Source organism: Rhinoderma darwinii, chromosome 1 (assembly GCF_050947455.1).
Source record: "Rhinoderma darwinii isolate aRhiDar2 chromosome 1, aRhiDar2.hap1, whole genome shotgun sequence".
In the NCBI taxonomy this organism is placed as follows: Eukaryota; Metazoa; Chordata; class Amphibia; order Anura; family Rhinodermatidae; genus Rhinoderma; species Rhinoderma darwinii.
In genome coordinates this window covers 378,008,892-378,024,960 of record NC_134687.1, presented here as the reverse complement: position 1 = coordinate 378,024,960, position 16,069 = coordinate 378,008,892, and the positions used below count along the sequence as shown (strand labels likewise).

General features: G+C 37.7%; 1 protein-coding gene across 1 annotated transcript in view; it reads right to left on the bottom strand.

Moving 5' to 3' along the window:
- Nucleotides 1–16,069, bottom strand: part of RORB (RAR related orphan receptor B) — a 168,320-nt gene that overhangs the window by 17,257 nt on the left and 134,994 nt on the right. The window contains exon 4 of the mRNA XM_075828171.1: nucleotides 12,028–12,429. Coding sequence (XP_075684286.1) covers nucleotides 12,028–12,429 — 402 coding nt within the window. The remainder of the gene's footprint in view (nucleotides 1–12,027; nucleotides 12,430–16,069) is intronic.

The window sequence follows — 16,069 nt, the reverse complement described above, 5'->3', positions numbered from 1 at the left end:
CAAAGCTGTTATTTTTTTTATTTTAGATGCATTGAAAGCCTCTATTGTTAGGAAGCTGTACTTTAATATTATAATTTATAACTGAGGTGGAGTAACTATATTAAGTGAGTGAAGGGGCTTCCCCTGTCTTCGTACTTGTTAATGGAAAGAGATGAGCAAAGCATATTTCCTAATATTCAAACAGTGCAATTGGGGCACTTGCAATCCAACCCCTAAAAGAATTAAAAAAACAACATACTCCCCTCCCCTGGTCTCTCGTAGCGATGCGCCCCTGTCGGCCTCCTGAGATTATGTTGTTTTTTCCCATGTGCCCAGTGCTGCGATGCGTCCCTGGCAGGCTCCTGAGATGATGTCGTTTTGTTCCATGTCATCTCAGGAGGCCGCCAGGGGCGCGTAACAGCGTCAGTCACATGGGACAAAAGCATGTAATCTTAGGCCAGCAAGGACACGTCGCTATTGGAGGTGAGTATGGATTTTTTTTTTATCTCCTCTTCTCCCCCCTTCCTTTTTCCAATCTGTAGCCATTTTGTTGATTCATGTGCCGCAAACCCCAAAAGTTTTGGCGTATCTGAAACTTTTGTTAAATTCAGACCAAATTTGATTCGTTTGGAATTGATTCGATCATCTCTTTTAATGAATAATAATTTTGGGGTAGGCTGTTTAATTTGAAAGCTACAAAGTTTGTACCTTTTGTACAATCCAAAACTTTCATATAACAATTAATACATTTCCCCTTTGTGTTATTTGTAGCTTCCCTCAACAACAATGCACATTCTATAGAAAGATTGGCTCACATTTATTAATAATGGTGTATTTTGCACCAATAAAGTGGTGAGGGTAGTCAGTGAGGGTAGTTGGCGAGGATGGTGCCTAATTTATTAAAAGGCGCACACCTCTTAATAAAGTTGGATTTGGAATTAACTGCCTGTTTGAATGTATTTCTGCACCTGCTATGAGCAGCCGTACATTTGAGCCACTAGTTTGTGCCTTTGATAAACCAGTCTTAAAGTATGTTTACAGCTTGACCACCTTTACTTTTCTTTTTTCCTTTTCTTGGAGTTAGAATATAAATGTGACTAATTTTGGAGCTAATTTGGTGCAATTTTACATGTGACTTTTAAACGGTGTAATTTCTGCCAAAATCAGGCGTAATACTGAATAATAAATGTGGGCCATTATCTTCAGTATACCAGAGGCAAAAATATAGAACCTAAGTATATCTTAATATAAATAATTTTCTCCATAGAATGTAGGTAGCAAATGGAAATACTTGCTAGGATTTAAGAGTCTGCCCCTTTTTTTTTTAGATACAAAATATTTTCAGAACCAATAACATTTTTCTGTCTTTGAATAGTTTATTGAAGTAAAAAGATCAGCAGACACATGATTACACAGACTTCTATTTGGAAGTTAAAATTCAGGATGAAATTTCTTCCTTTTTATATTGTTTAGCTAAAATTCTGAAAAAAAGGAAATGTGCAAATCTATCTTGTCAATTCATCAAAATTTATTCTGAAACATGTGAAATCCTAATTTTATTTCATATGTTCACTGTTTGATGTTTACTTTTGGTAAATGTAATGGAAAAAGAGGAAAACTGATTTGACGATTGTAATCTATGGGTTGGTTTATTGGGTGGATTGTAAAATTGGTGGATTACTTTATTCTTTACTGCATTTTGCATTTTCTGACGTCAGGATATAATCACTCATATAGTAATAAACATCATATAGTAAAAGGAACCTTGAAATGACACACGTCCTCATTATTATACTCCACAAACATCTTATAGTCACAACTGTAGTTTCTTCTAAACAGGCCAAAAGTTGTGGATTTTTCTTACTTCTATATATTCAGCTGGCCACATACAGATAAAAATTGGTTGTTCAAAATCCAACTAGACCGATCAACTGTTTGGTAGATAACAGCCAGCCTTTGACCATCGTGAATATTTTCTACATTTTTTTCTCTAATGTGTGTGGACAGCTTTATTCTGTTCTCATGCTATTTCCAGCACAATCTCATTACCAAAAATATACTTTGCTTTAAAGTATTAGCATAATTCAATTTTTTATTACCTACATCGATATCCAAGTTTACACTGATTAATTAAATAGTATTTGACTTCTCAGTTACGTTTCTATGATTCTGCGAACGTTTCTATGTGTGCACAGATTTTTTGAATACATACATTTCTGTATATAGTGTCGAGTTCAGTGAGCCTGTATAAATCCCTCTTCAGTTTGCTCCCCCTAGTGGCAGCCTTGTGCTGCAGAAATGTATGTATTGAAGAAAATCCATTCTAGGGCCTGTGGAAATGGAGGCCAGCTCAAGTTGCCCACATACCCCAATGTGGTGTGTACTGGCATGTTTCCACAAGCACCTTCATTTTAGAAAATCAGGTAAAGGGTTAACAGTCTTGATAGCCCTGCAGATCTCTCCTACTAGAGATGGGAAAGAAGGAGTGATCTGCATGAACCAGTAACATTTTACTATGGGTCAGTCAGCCTCCCATCCTTCTGTAAAAAGTGTTGCTTATCCTCCTTGGAATAAATAAAGTGGTTTTATTATTTACAGGAATTGGGTATACTTCTAGGCGGCAATGTTCATAACAACATTTAGTTCATAATGAACAATGTTTTAGGCCCTGTTCACATCTGTGTCAAGACATTCCGTTGTTCTGTTCCATCAGAGGTTTCAACGGTTCCTCTTTAGGACGAACACCATTGGAGGCCGACGGAAGCTATTGACTTTAATGGGTTCTGCTGGCTTTCCTCTGTCGATTTACCATAAACTCTAGCGCAGCATGCGGAGCCTCCGACGCAGATGTGAACAGCCCCTTAGCCTTGTGTGCTAAATAATACAAAATACTAAGAAGACCGTAGACAACAACATCACAGTTTTAAATAATGTTTAAGGATCTAATTCCAAGGGTAGAAATACTGAATGATATTTTACCCAAAATAACTAGAAGAGGAAATGACCTGAAAGTAAATATTGAAAAACATCTTCATCATAAGCAAACAATATTATTTTCTAATTGCAAATGCAGCAGCAAATTGCAATGCAAATATGTTAAGTAGGATGGAAAACAATTAATGAAAATGTAAAAAAAGAAATGTGCTACTGGTTTCCTGCCTTCATTCCCTTCACTTTTACCTTTCATTCTTTTACAAAGCCGTCATTTTTGTTTGTGTAAATCAAGCAAACTAAGGTTAGATTAACAAATGAGAATATCCTAACATTTGGGTAACTGCTGTACTATCATATGTATACTTGGTATGTGTGTGTGTGGATGTATGTGTATGCAGTGCACCAATGTGGATTCTAAGGGTCAGTTCACACAGAGTTCTTTGACACATTTTTTTGACGCGGAAACCGCGTCGGAAAACTAGCCAAAAAACGGCCGAAAATGCCTCCCATTGATTTCAATGGGAGGCGGAGGTGGTTTTTTCCCACGAGCAGGAAAAACGCAGTGAAAAAAAATCAGCGTGCAGGCAGACCAAAATCTGGCTCAAAATTCCAAACGGAATTTTGAGGCAGATTTTCTGCCTGCAAAAAAACTCCATGTGAACCCAGCCAAAGGGAACCTGTCACCAACATTCCACCTCCCCAACCGTTCATGTAAGAATGTAGAAAGTGCTATTACAAGACTAATAACAAAATCCGGAAAAAAAAAATATTTGCAAAGTTTAGTTCAATATTTCCGGCACTGTATGTAAACTTGTGCAGAGGAGTTATTATTTAGTAACAATATGAGATGTCGTTATAAATGGTACTTACTCAAAATGGGCTAAAGTCAGCAGTGGGGTACCACAAGGATCGGTGTTAGGCCCAATTCTTTATTAATAATCTTGTGGACCGGATTTATAGTAAGGTGGCCGTTTTTACTCACAATGTAAAACATTTTAGGATACTTAACCCCTTAATGACCAGCCTATTTTAAACCTTAATTACAAAGCCATTTTTTACGTTTTTCCATCGTCGCATTCCAAGAGCTATAACTTTTTTATTTTTGCGTCGACATAGCTGTATAAGGTCTTGTTTTTTGCGGGACAAGTTGTTTTTTTTAATAGCACCATTTTGAGGTACATATAGTTTATTGATTAACTTTTATTAACTTTTTTTTGGGGGGGAATAAAAAAAACTGAAATTTCGCCACACTTTTTCTCATCCTAAATCTACGCCGTTTACTGTGTGGTATAAATAACACAATAACTTTATTCAGCGGGTTGTTACGATTGCAACGATACCAAATTTGTATAGTTTTTGTATGTTTTACTACTTTTACACAGTAAAAACGCTTTTTTTTCAAAATTATTTGTTTTTGTGTCTCCATATTTGAAGAGCCGTAACGTTTTTATTGTTCCGCAGATGCAGTTTTATGAGGGCTTTTTTTTTTGCGGGAAGACTTGTGGTTTTTATTGGTACCAGTTTGGAGTAGGTGCGACTTTTTGATCACTTTTTATCAAATTTTTTTTAAGTCAGGATTCACAGAAAACAGCAATTTTTCCATAGTTTTTTATTTCATTTTTTACGGCGTTCACCGTGCGGGTTAAATAATGTAATAGATTTATATTCGGGGTCGTTACGGATGCGGCGATACCAAATATGCGTAACTTTTTAACTTTATTTTGTTTTTTTAATGGTAAAGCATTTTGTAAGGGGAAAAAGTGGGTTTTTAATTTTTTTTTTCACATTTTTTTTTATTAACTTTATTAAACTTTTTTTTTACTTTTTTACTAGTCCCACTAGGGGACTTTAATATGTGATCATCCAATCGCTATTATAATACACTGCAATACTTTTGTATTGCAGTGTATTACTGCCTGTCCGTTACCTACAGCTACATCTGGTAGCGGAGAGCAGGGAGATTTGACAGCTCCCTGCTCTGTTTATTTATCCTGATGCAGTGCCGTAAAAAGGCTTATTCATCAGAATAAAGCCCATTAGTGACCGACGTGAAAAGGCGTATTAGCGGTCACTAAAGGGTTAAAAGGGGTTGTCCAGTCCTTAAAAATTGATAGCCTATCCTCAGGATAAGCCATCAATATCTGATCGATCGGGTTCTGACTGCCGAGCGCTGCTTCCCCTTCATTCCGGTCACTGCTCACACTGTGAATTGCCGACACAGCAGTAGCAGCGGTTCACAGTATTACAACCTTCTCTCATTGAAGTGAATGGGAGAAGGCTGTAATACTGTGAACTGCCGGTACTGCTGTGTCAGCGATTCACAGTGTGAGTAGTTTTTGGCTCCAAATTGTAAAAAAGAAATAGGGGAACTGGAGAAGGTTCAAAGGCGGGCGACTAGATTATTAAATGGGATGGCAGGTGTCCCTTACAATGAAAGGCTACAGACATTGGGCTTGTTCAGCTTGAAAAAAAAAAACACCTTAGAGGTGATCTTATTAACGTTTATAAATATATTTGTGGTCAATACAAAGTACTAGCAGATAATTTGTTCTTTATAACGACTTTACAAAGGATCAGGGGACATTTATTGCGTGTGGAAGAAAGACATTTCAGACATAAATATAGGAAAAGTTTCTTTACAGTTAGGGTATGTGCACACACACTATTTACGTCCGTAATTGACGGACGTATTTCGGCCGCAAGTCCCGGACCGAACACAGTGCAGGGAGCCGGGCTCCTAGCATAATAGTTATGTACGATGCTAGGAGTCCCTGCCTCTCTGCAGGACAACTGTAATCATGTTTTCAGTACGGGACAGCAGTTCCACGGAGTAGCAGGGACTCCTAGCATCGTACATAACTATGATGCTAGGAGCCCGGCTCCCTGCACTGTGTTCGGTCCGGGACTTGCGGCCGAAATACGTCCGTCAATTACGGAAGTAAATAGTGTGTGTGCACATACCCTTAGAGTTGTCAAACTATGACCTAAGAGGTAGTAATGGCAGATACTATATCAGCATTTTCAAAAAAGGCTAGATGTTTATTTAATGACGAATGTCATTGAGAGTTATAATTAAGGCTGGGTTCACATCAGCGCCAGGCTTCCGTTCCTTTCTGAGGGAGGAACCTATGAACGGAAAGCCAAACGGAAACCATAGCTCCATTTGCACTACCATTGACTTCAATGGTAATGCTTCCGTTGTAGTTGGCTTCCATTTTTTTTCCGTTCTGTAAGGTTTCCGTTTTTTTTGCGGAAACAATAGTGCAGTCGACTATGCTATTGTTTCCGTGAAAAAAACTGAATCCTTATGGAATTGAAACAAACGGAAACCAACTGCAGCAGAAGCACGACCATTGAAATCAATGATAATGCAAATGGATCTATGGTTTCCGTTTGGCTTTCCATTCATCGGTTCCTCCGACGAAAAGGTAGATTGGAAGCCATGAACGGAAGCCAGACGCTGATGTAAACAGATGCACCTACAAGAAACAAGGCAGCACATCCAGGAAAACAGGGACATTTATTCATCCACCAATGCAACGATTCAGTCCAACTGGACCTTTCTCAATGCTTGGACTGATTGGTGGGTGAATAAATGTCCCTGTTTTCCTGGATGTGCTGCCTTGTTTCTTGTATGTGCATCTTACCCAAGAGACTTTGGATCAAGTCTCACTGAGGCTTGCACCCGGTATTTTTATTATCTTTTTCTCTGGTGCTATGATATTCTTCCTTTTTTTCACTGATGTGAACAGGCCCTAATCCAGCAATGTATGATGTATAATTGATTGAGAAAGGTTGAACTTGATGGACATGTGTCTTTTTTTCAACTTATGTAAGTAACTATGTAACTATATGTAGTTCATTGGCTGATGCAGAATAGGATTTTGCTGAAGTTTGCCCAGACTGACGTCAATCAAAAAGCGGGAGTTGGCGGTACAGTGTGAAAGAAGTTATGCAAATGAGACAATAGAGATCATTTGCATAGAGCCTGAGAAAACATCAGATGAAATTTGCAAAGTTATGCAAGAGAACTTTTCATACAGGATGGTGTCGATAGTGGTCTGTTAGCAGCTGCTACATGACTGTGTGCTCTTATTAGAGGGTTAACATGTAGATGGGGACTGGCAGATGCAGATAACTCAAGGACATGGCAGGTTCTACCTGTCCGATCTCTTGTTTCATCAAATGATAAGTGACTACTTTAGTGTCTAGTTTATTAGCAGCTGTTTAATACTCCTCCCTCCGCAAAATACTTAAATAATAAGTATATTTGGTCAATAGCAAGTAGAAATTTTTGAATTCAAAACACCAAATACATCAATGTCTACATCCTAACTTGTCTTGAAAAGCGACAAATGTGTGTATATGTGTGAATATGTTTGAACACGGAAGTGAATAATGATTTGAATGCACATACTCGCTCCATTACAACACTGCATCTGCCAATACTCATAAAGGAAATGTTGTCACCAGCATCTCTTGGTAATGCCGCTGTTTGATAAATATAGCACAAGTCCCCTGCAAGTCACTTTTATTCAACTTCTAAAGCTACGACATATTGATCTGCCCCATTGTGCCAAGAACGAGTCTCTCTGAGATCACAGAAATATGTATATTGAGGAAATATAAAGAATGTGTGTGTCCATCCATAAACGTCTTTACAGATGATAAGGACATGCTGTAGCTAAGCAATAGGAGTCACTTACTAGCATTAAAGGGTTTTTTCCCATTACAGATAGTGATGACATATCACTATAATATGCCATCACATTCTGGTGGGTGGGGGTCCGACTGCCAGGACCAGACCGGTCCTGCAAATGAAGGTTTCACAGTACTGGTTCAGCAGCTGCAACACAGCTTTATTCAAGTCCAATGGGACCCCAACAATGACAAAGTGATGGCATATCCTAGTGATACGCCATCACATCCAGTGCTGGAAATACCCATTTAACAGCATTTTACATAACATCAATGAACCTATTAACAGTATTTGTAACTCATTGCAAATGTGATACTCTTTAGTAAGACATATCCATTGTCTAGACATTGTCTAGACATTGTCCATTGTCCATTGTCTAGACATATTAACAATTTATTTTTTTTTATGTGACTGCAAATAATAAGAAATACATAGGGACAACATATATTACATGGATTTGGATGCCAAAACGCACTTGAATATTCCCTTTTGACTAAGTGCTTATTCCCGGAACATTTTCTGCCAACCTGTTCTGTTCTTAACAATGCATAGACATTCAACAAGTTATCCGCTATCTCATGTTTATTGATTAGGATGAAAGAGCAGAGATTTGAGCGTACACTGATTTGCAGCAGAAGGCCGACTAAATGAGACTTCATTTATACCTCTTGGATCTCATGGAAATGTTTTTAAAAAGGTGGTGGATCAGAATGAAATACTGTCCTGCTGGCAGACACTCTGTCTACCCCACCAGACTCCATTCATGAGTATACTGTACAAGAACACTGATATATGTGACCACAGGATTAGATGAGCATAGATTTTAAAACATAACAGCTGTTTCTCAGCCTATGTCACTCAATACAAAAGAACTACAGTATTTAAAAACATGGCATACTTATCCAAAAATTTTATACGGAAGAGGACTTTATTATTCAAAATAATAGTTTCATGTGTAAACTCGTAATATTGTAGGGGTAAATTGCATCAGAAAATATATAATAAATAACTTCTAAAATTAAAGAGTAACTAAACTTTTAGAAAACTTCTGACATGTCATAGTGATCGGCGAAGGTACGAGCACTGGGACCCCACTGATCGCTAAAACGAAGTAGCAGAAGTGCTCGGTTGAGCGTGAGCCGCTTGGTTTCTGATCAGATTTTCTCGGAAAGCCGATGTAACAGTGTACGGACCCATAGACTTTCTATTGAGACTGTACACCGTTACATCGGCTTTCCGAGAAAATCCGACCAGAAACCAAGCGGCTCAGCGCTCACCCGAGCGTTTCTGCCGGTGGGGGTCTCTGTGCTCGTATCCTCACCAATCAAAACTTCTGACTTGTCACTTTGACATCTCAGAAGTTTTCTGAAAGTTTAATTACCCTTTAGGCTATGTTCACACGGAGTATTTTGGGGGAGGAATATCTGCCTCAAAATTCAGTTTGGAACTTTGAGGCAGATATTCCTCTCCCTGCACGCCGATTTTCGCGGCAATTATCGCGCCGTTTTTCGCCCGCGGCCATTGAGCGCCGCGGGCATAAAACAGCGAGAAATACGCTTTCTCCTGCCTCCTATTGAAGTCAATGGGAGGTCGGAGGCGGAAGCGCCCGAAGATAGGGCATGTCGCTTCTTTTTCCCGCGAGGCAGTTTTACTGCTCGCGGGAAAAAGACGCCGACACCTCCCATTGAAATCAATGGGAGGCGTTCTCTGGCCGTTTCTGCCGAGTTTTGCGACGCGGTTTCCGCGTCAAAAAACTCGGCAAAATACCCTGTGTGAACATAGCCTAAAGGGTATGTCCACACTCTAAACAAAAAACGGCTGTAAAATAAGGAGCTGTTTTCAAGGGAAAACAGCCTCTGATTTTCAACAGTTTTTGAAACCACAAACGTTTTTTGAGGCGTTTTTTGCGGCCGTTTTTGGAGCTGTTTTCTATTGACATTGCATTGACATGCATTCAAATGTCTAGTGGGTGGCGCTTGGATAAGAGGAGGAAGAATGGCTGATCTCCTGATGCACACAGAAAATTATATATATACCTCTCAATTTCAATTGCTATATGAGTCAAAATATGATCAAGGGAGAGGAGGAGATAAAGGGAGAAATGTCTGGGGGTTTTTGGTGGGTTTTCCATGTTTTGTGTTCCTTTAAAATACGTAAGAGCTCATTTATTAGCGCCATTTGCATTGATACACGAGATATCACATAGAAATAAAAAGACTTTACCAAATATAAAACAAGATGGTAAACACATCTCTTTCTTGTGTTTTTAATCAACAGTGGAATCCCTAAAAACCTTTACCTCAAACAGTGTTAACAGGTGGTTATATCTGCTATACAATACTTTGTGTTACAGGGGCTTGTTTTAGGTCCCTGCTACCCAAACAAGGAAGTGTATGAACACATTTGCAACCAAAAATTAAGCAACTTTGCAAATAATCTTGATGAAAAATGTGCTACCATGTTTTTTTATACAGCTCCTATGCAGACCTAGTAGGCTTCATGGTTACAGACTACAAACAAACAAACAAACCCTGTTCAGTCAAACCCTGCATTCAAGACTACAAGAAGTAAGCAAGGAGCATGAGACAGATGGAAGGAAGTATGACTACAGGGTCAGACTATACAAAAAGTTGTTTGCGGTCTGTATGTAATCTATGGATACACATATAATTCTTTATAAGTGCTAGAGACACAAAATGGAAGGATATTTTTTATGAAAGCTATTTGCAGATTTGCTTTAGATGAATTGCATAAGTAAATAATTGGTTGTAAAGGTATACATTACCTTTAATGAACCACACAGATTTTAACTCCTTGAAGTTCAAGTCATATGATTTTTCGTTTTAGTTTTTCAGTCCCCGCCTTCCAAGAGCCAGTGGTGTGAAGGCTTGTTTTTTACAGGGAGGAGTTGTAGTTTCTATTGCCACTATTTAAAATACCATATAATGTACTGGTAAACTGGAAAAAAAAATCTATGTGGGGTGGAATTGGAAAAAATTGTAATTCCTCCATTTTATTTTGGGTTTTGTGTTTACGTCTTTCACCGTGCGGTAAAAATGACAAATTAACTATATTCTGCTGGTCAATCCGATTACGGCAATACCAAATTATATAGTTTTTTTCTAATGTTTTACTCCTTTTTACAAAGACATACACAGCTGACAAGCTGTGTGAGCCCACTCCATACTTGTTCCCCTGCACCATGACGTATCAGCAATCTGTTTTCTCTCCTGACATTTTATTCCCCATGAAATAACAATGCTGGAGTTTCTTTTCTTAGAACTTTGTGTTGTGCTATTCCTCTGTTATTGGTCATGAAAATGTATTAATAAATTCATAACAGGGTGTTACAATTCCACTTCAATGGGGCAAGTCACTACACAGTCTGACAATGGCCGAGCATTCCTGTCAGTGTCAGACTGTGTAGGGACACACATTATTGACAAAAGGAATAAAAACGCCCAGTTGTCAATTTATTCATACATTTCCACACATTCCTCTGTCGTTTCTTCCATAAATTCATGAATAAATTGACAACTGGGTGTTACCATTCCCCTTATCAAAGGGGCGTGTCCCTACAGAGTCTCACTCTGTGAGCACTGATTGGACATTGTCAGTCTGAGTAGGGAAACACCCCCAACTGGTAACCGCGAGTTGTCAATATATTCATAATTTTTAGAGTAATAACAAAGGAACGGCACAACGTAGAATTCCAAGAAAAGATGCTCAAGAATTGTAATTTCATGGGGAATCAAATTATTTACTAAAACAGACATGTCAGGAGAGGAGGCAGGTGCTTTTTAAGCATCAGTAATTCTTTAAATGTTTTAATGAGAGACTGTGGTGAAAACCCAAATGAGTTCTAGGTTAGCCTGGCTATGCCTTAGGACCATATATTTGGTCTGAAATGCATAAGCATCTTCCCACTAATTCTTGTTCTATGCTATTTAGATTTTAACCTGATGAAATAAACACTCGAGTCCTGGAAACTCAAATTTCTCTTCACTGTTTAATAATCCTCATTTTTATCTCTTGCTAACTTCAATCATGGGTAATCAAGATATCCAAGTTCTGCTATGCAAAACTATAAAAAGGAGTTCAGGCACATTATCGATAGCCTGGCTTCTTTCTTCTGGAAGACATTTAGGGTCTTAGCTCATGGACCTCCACCATAAATATCTTTGAAGGTAACTGAAAGCATAAAAGCCCTTTAAGTAACGAACACATGTGCATACATGGTAGAAGAAACACATATAAGCAGAAATAGAAATAAGCTATTAGCAATGGTGGAGATGGAGCAGTGTAGAAGATTCTGTAAATAGAATAAAAACTTCCTTACGATAAATAGTTTTCTTCTTATATCATAAATCTTCAGGAGCACAGCTGTTTTATGAGCATCAGATAAATCATCTTACCTATTTCACTCATGCTTATTCCAGGTGTGATCTGTCCGTTGTTGAAAGAGCTATACATAAATAAGTTTGGTACGGACGTAAGGTCATAAATAGGTTCTTGCTTTATTTGTTTCATTCCAGTTATGTCTATGCCTGACTGGTCCGGGGAGGGCTGTGCAGAATCCACACTGTAGTAACCCTCGGATTTGGGCAAATCAATGACATGTCCATTGGAGTAAGTGCCTCCTGTTTCATTGTTGAGATTGCTTAGACCATTGCTGATGTTACTGCTATATACCCTGGCTAAGGCCTCTGCCTCTCCACTTTGCTGTTGTCTCTGTTCTTGTAACCGTTGCTGGTGTTTCTGGACTTCGGCATACAGACTATCTCGCTGTTTTTTTGACATTCGCCCAAACTTTACAGCTAGAAAAAATAAAAACAAAAGTAGATGTTATTGTTATAAAAACATAAAATTATAATTCCTTTCATGCCTTTTCTATTATTACATATGGAAAGATGTTGGGAAATTATATATTGTTGCCACTGTGCCAGTTGCATTCCGCAACCTTTATCTTTCACTAGATTTATTGGATTATATTGGGCAAAAGTGACAACCAAAGGACTAGGTAAGGACACGTTGCAGCCCCAAAAAAAAGCACTTTGTCTCCAGCCTATGGATATAATGGATCAAATAAATCTTCAGATAAATCATAGAAATAGAATGTAATTCACTAGTAAACGCCAGAACAAGTTAGACATAAAAAAAGATAAATTTAATATCCTACAAAGATCTACAATTAGTGAAGATCATAATGATCCATATACACATACAGTGAGTGAGCTTGTGCATTATGATCCATATAGATCTACAATTAGTGATCATGTGCATTATGATCCATTATATACCTACAATTAGTGATCATGTGCATTGATCCATTATATACCTACAATTAGTGATCATGTGCATTGTGATCCATTATATACCTACAATTAGTGATCATGTGCATTGTGATCCATTATATACCTACAATTAGTGATCATGTGCATTGTGATCCATTATATACCTACAATTAGTGATCATGTGCATTGTGATCCATTATATACCTACAATTAGTGATCATGTGCATTGTGATCCATTACATACCTACAATTAGTGATCATGTGCATTGTGATCAATTATAGACCTACAATTAGTGAGCTTATGCCTTATGATCCATAGAGATCAATAGATTTTGTATGCACAGAATTTTTATACAAAAAGCCTTTTCATTTTAAGGCATTAATAGCTAAAAGGAGGACTTTATTTAGTTTAATATGGTGCAAGCAAAGCACTGCATGGGGCACAGGTGCAATACCAGACCCGGCCCATGGTACTGTTTATGGGAAAAAAACAGACCCTTTTTTTCTAATCTCATAAACTTGTTTAATAAGTCTTGACCAGTGTGATTGGCAGGACAAGATATACCAAAATTTTCACCTAAGTTGCATACAGTGCCCAAATCATAGTGTTAACCACAGTGTCTATATAACACCAGTCAATGTGCCCGTATAAGAGTGTCAGTTATTGTCCCCACATTGTACTAGCCATACCATGCATATATTACTGCAAATCAAAGCTCGCATCTAATAGTGCCACCACAGAGTCTATATCAGAGTTTCAGTTCTTGGGGGGGGGGCAGTTTTCACGGAAGTGATCATATGCTGTACAGTCCTTTCCCTGGCTGCTGCAACCTTTGGTTTAGAAATCTATTAGAATCCACTTGTGCTTATGTTAATGTTATACTGGGTTCAGGAGGCAAACAGTAAATTGAGCAATATTTGACATTTTGCCATTTACTTTGACCATGTATGGTGAGGCCTATCATCTTGTTCTGGCTGGTAATACCTCAGTAGAACATTTTTGAGAAGCCTTGGTTTATATAATAGTGCTAGCCGTAGTCTCATAATATCGTTCTAGCCACAGTGTCCATATAGAAGTCACAGCCTCCTAGATGGGGGTCTCTTGCTCAAGGCACTTTTACTAGTTAAAGGTGAAACTTGGTGAATTCAGAAGTACTGTAGAAAACTCACAGAAGACACAAGCACACATGTATTGATATGGGTTTATTATGTGTATTTTTTTTTGCAGCGTTTTTTTTTTTAGTTTATTTTGCAACAAATGTATTTATTGCTGCATGCCGTTTGTTCAAGTTGTGAATTTTGTGGATGTTCTGATATTGGATTAGTTTCGTAGCTTGGTGGCTTGCAGAAGTGACTTTTGAACTTTTTAAAAAAAAAATATGTTATAAATATGGCTGAACAGTAACTCCACCCACAACCCTAACGCCAATGCACGTGGCTCAACCAGTAAATCTCTTTGACACAAATGAATATAGAGAATCTGTCACCAGATTTCCCAATATAAACTGCATACATTATTATATAGAGCTCTTAGACCTGATGAAGCTGGTATACTTACTTCGAAAATCCATGCCAGAATGGCTGGATAATACTTTCTCAATTTTTTCCCATCTGTTATTAAAATTAGCATTTTATGATTTTAATATAAGGCAGGAAAACTTTGTAAAAGGATTATACAGACATTCTTACACAGATTTTCAAAATAAGTACACCAGCTTTATCAGGTCTAAGAGATCTATTCAATAATGTATGCAGTTTGTATTGTGAAATCTGGTAACAAATCCTCTTCACATTAATGTACAAAGTATACCTCCTTATTTCCAGCAAATATGTGCCAAAAAAGTGGTGAACACTGTTTAGTGAATGTGGGCAAAGCCCATGTCATCCATTTACTTTTAGTTCTCCCCCCTCTACAAACAGCTGATCAGATGGCTCCCAGACACAATTCCACATTATTGTGACGGGGTCGAGGTCGATGTTCCATGTGTGAAACAGTTCTTGATATAATTTTTAAGGGATTTTTTATTCATTCTTCAATTTTATTGAGATTGTTGGATGACGCATTGCTCACACAAATAAATATAATTTCCAATAAACAACATAGCTTGCATAGTAGTTCAACAGGAAGAAATACAAAACATATAATAGGCTAATTATATTTTCGTGAAAGCACATTTTTAAAAACAGCTAGTAACAATAAGCAGTTGTTTGGGCTTTTAACAAACCAATTTTTATGAACAATATAAAATGCCGATTTTGCTTACATTGAGTACCCCACTGTTTTCATGTTTGTACAAATTGTTCTGAAACCTTCGGCCATGAAACATTCAGAGACAGTGATGTCTGTGGTGAAGAGACTAATTGTTCTGCTAATTCTTTGGCCTGAACAGAGATGCTTCAACACAACAAAGACCAGAAGAGAGTGCACTGCTTTAAAGAGCTTGTTAAACTCATTCATTGTTTAGCTGCCAAATTCTAACTGGTATCTGATGTAATCAATAGACCAGACATGACAATGGTAACAGTCCTTTATCGAATGCTCCTTAGGGTCTGTCTGGAACAATTGATCAACTGCTTTCATTTAAAGAACGCATTTACATAAGGTTTTCATTTTTTTTTCAATGATTTTATACCCTTGTTCCAATACTGGAAAAAAACGATATAATATATACACTGTAAACAATGCCATACTATATTTATATATTTTTGTTTTCTTTGTTGCAGAAACAGTAAGAGAATTCTTGAAAAATGCTATGTATTTAATTGAATCCATTTTTTCACCAATGCACCCAAAAATTCTTGTTTTAGGGAAAACAGCTCCAAATATACTTAGCACTATGATAGCATCTTATAATGGCATGCAACACCTTCCTGGCTGTGCTGAAATCATTAAAATCATTGTATTGTATCTATTACTTATATAGTTTGCTTTAAAAGCAAGTGCGATTTGGATAATAGTGGAAAGCATCAGTGGTAGGTAAGCCCACAGCCCAATATGTGCAAAATGAGTTGAAGAATGAGCTGAAAAGTTGGTGTAGTGGGGGCATCTCTTTAGGTGACAGTGGAGCAGGTCATTTTTATTTCCAATGTTAGGTAGTTGTGAGTAGTCGCCAGATGAACAACATTATTGAATCGTTATGCCTTGCCTTACGCTAGAAGTCTC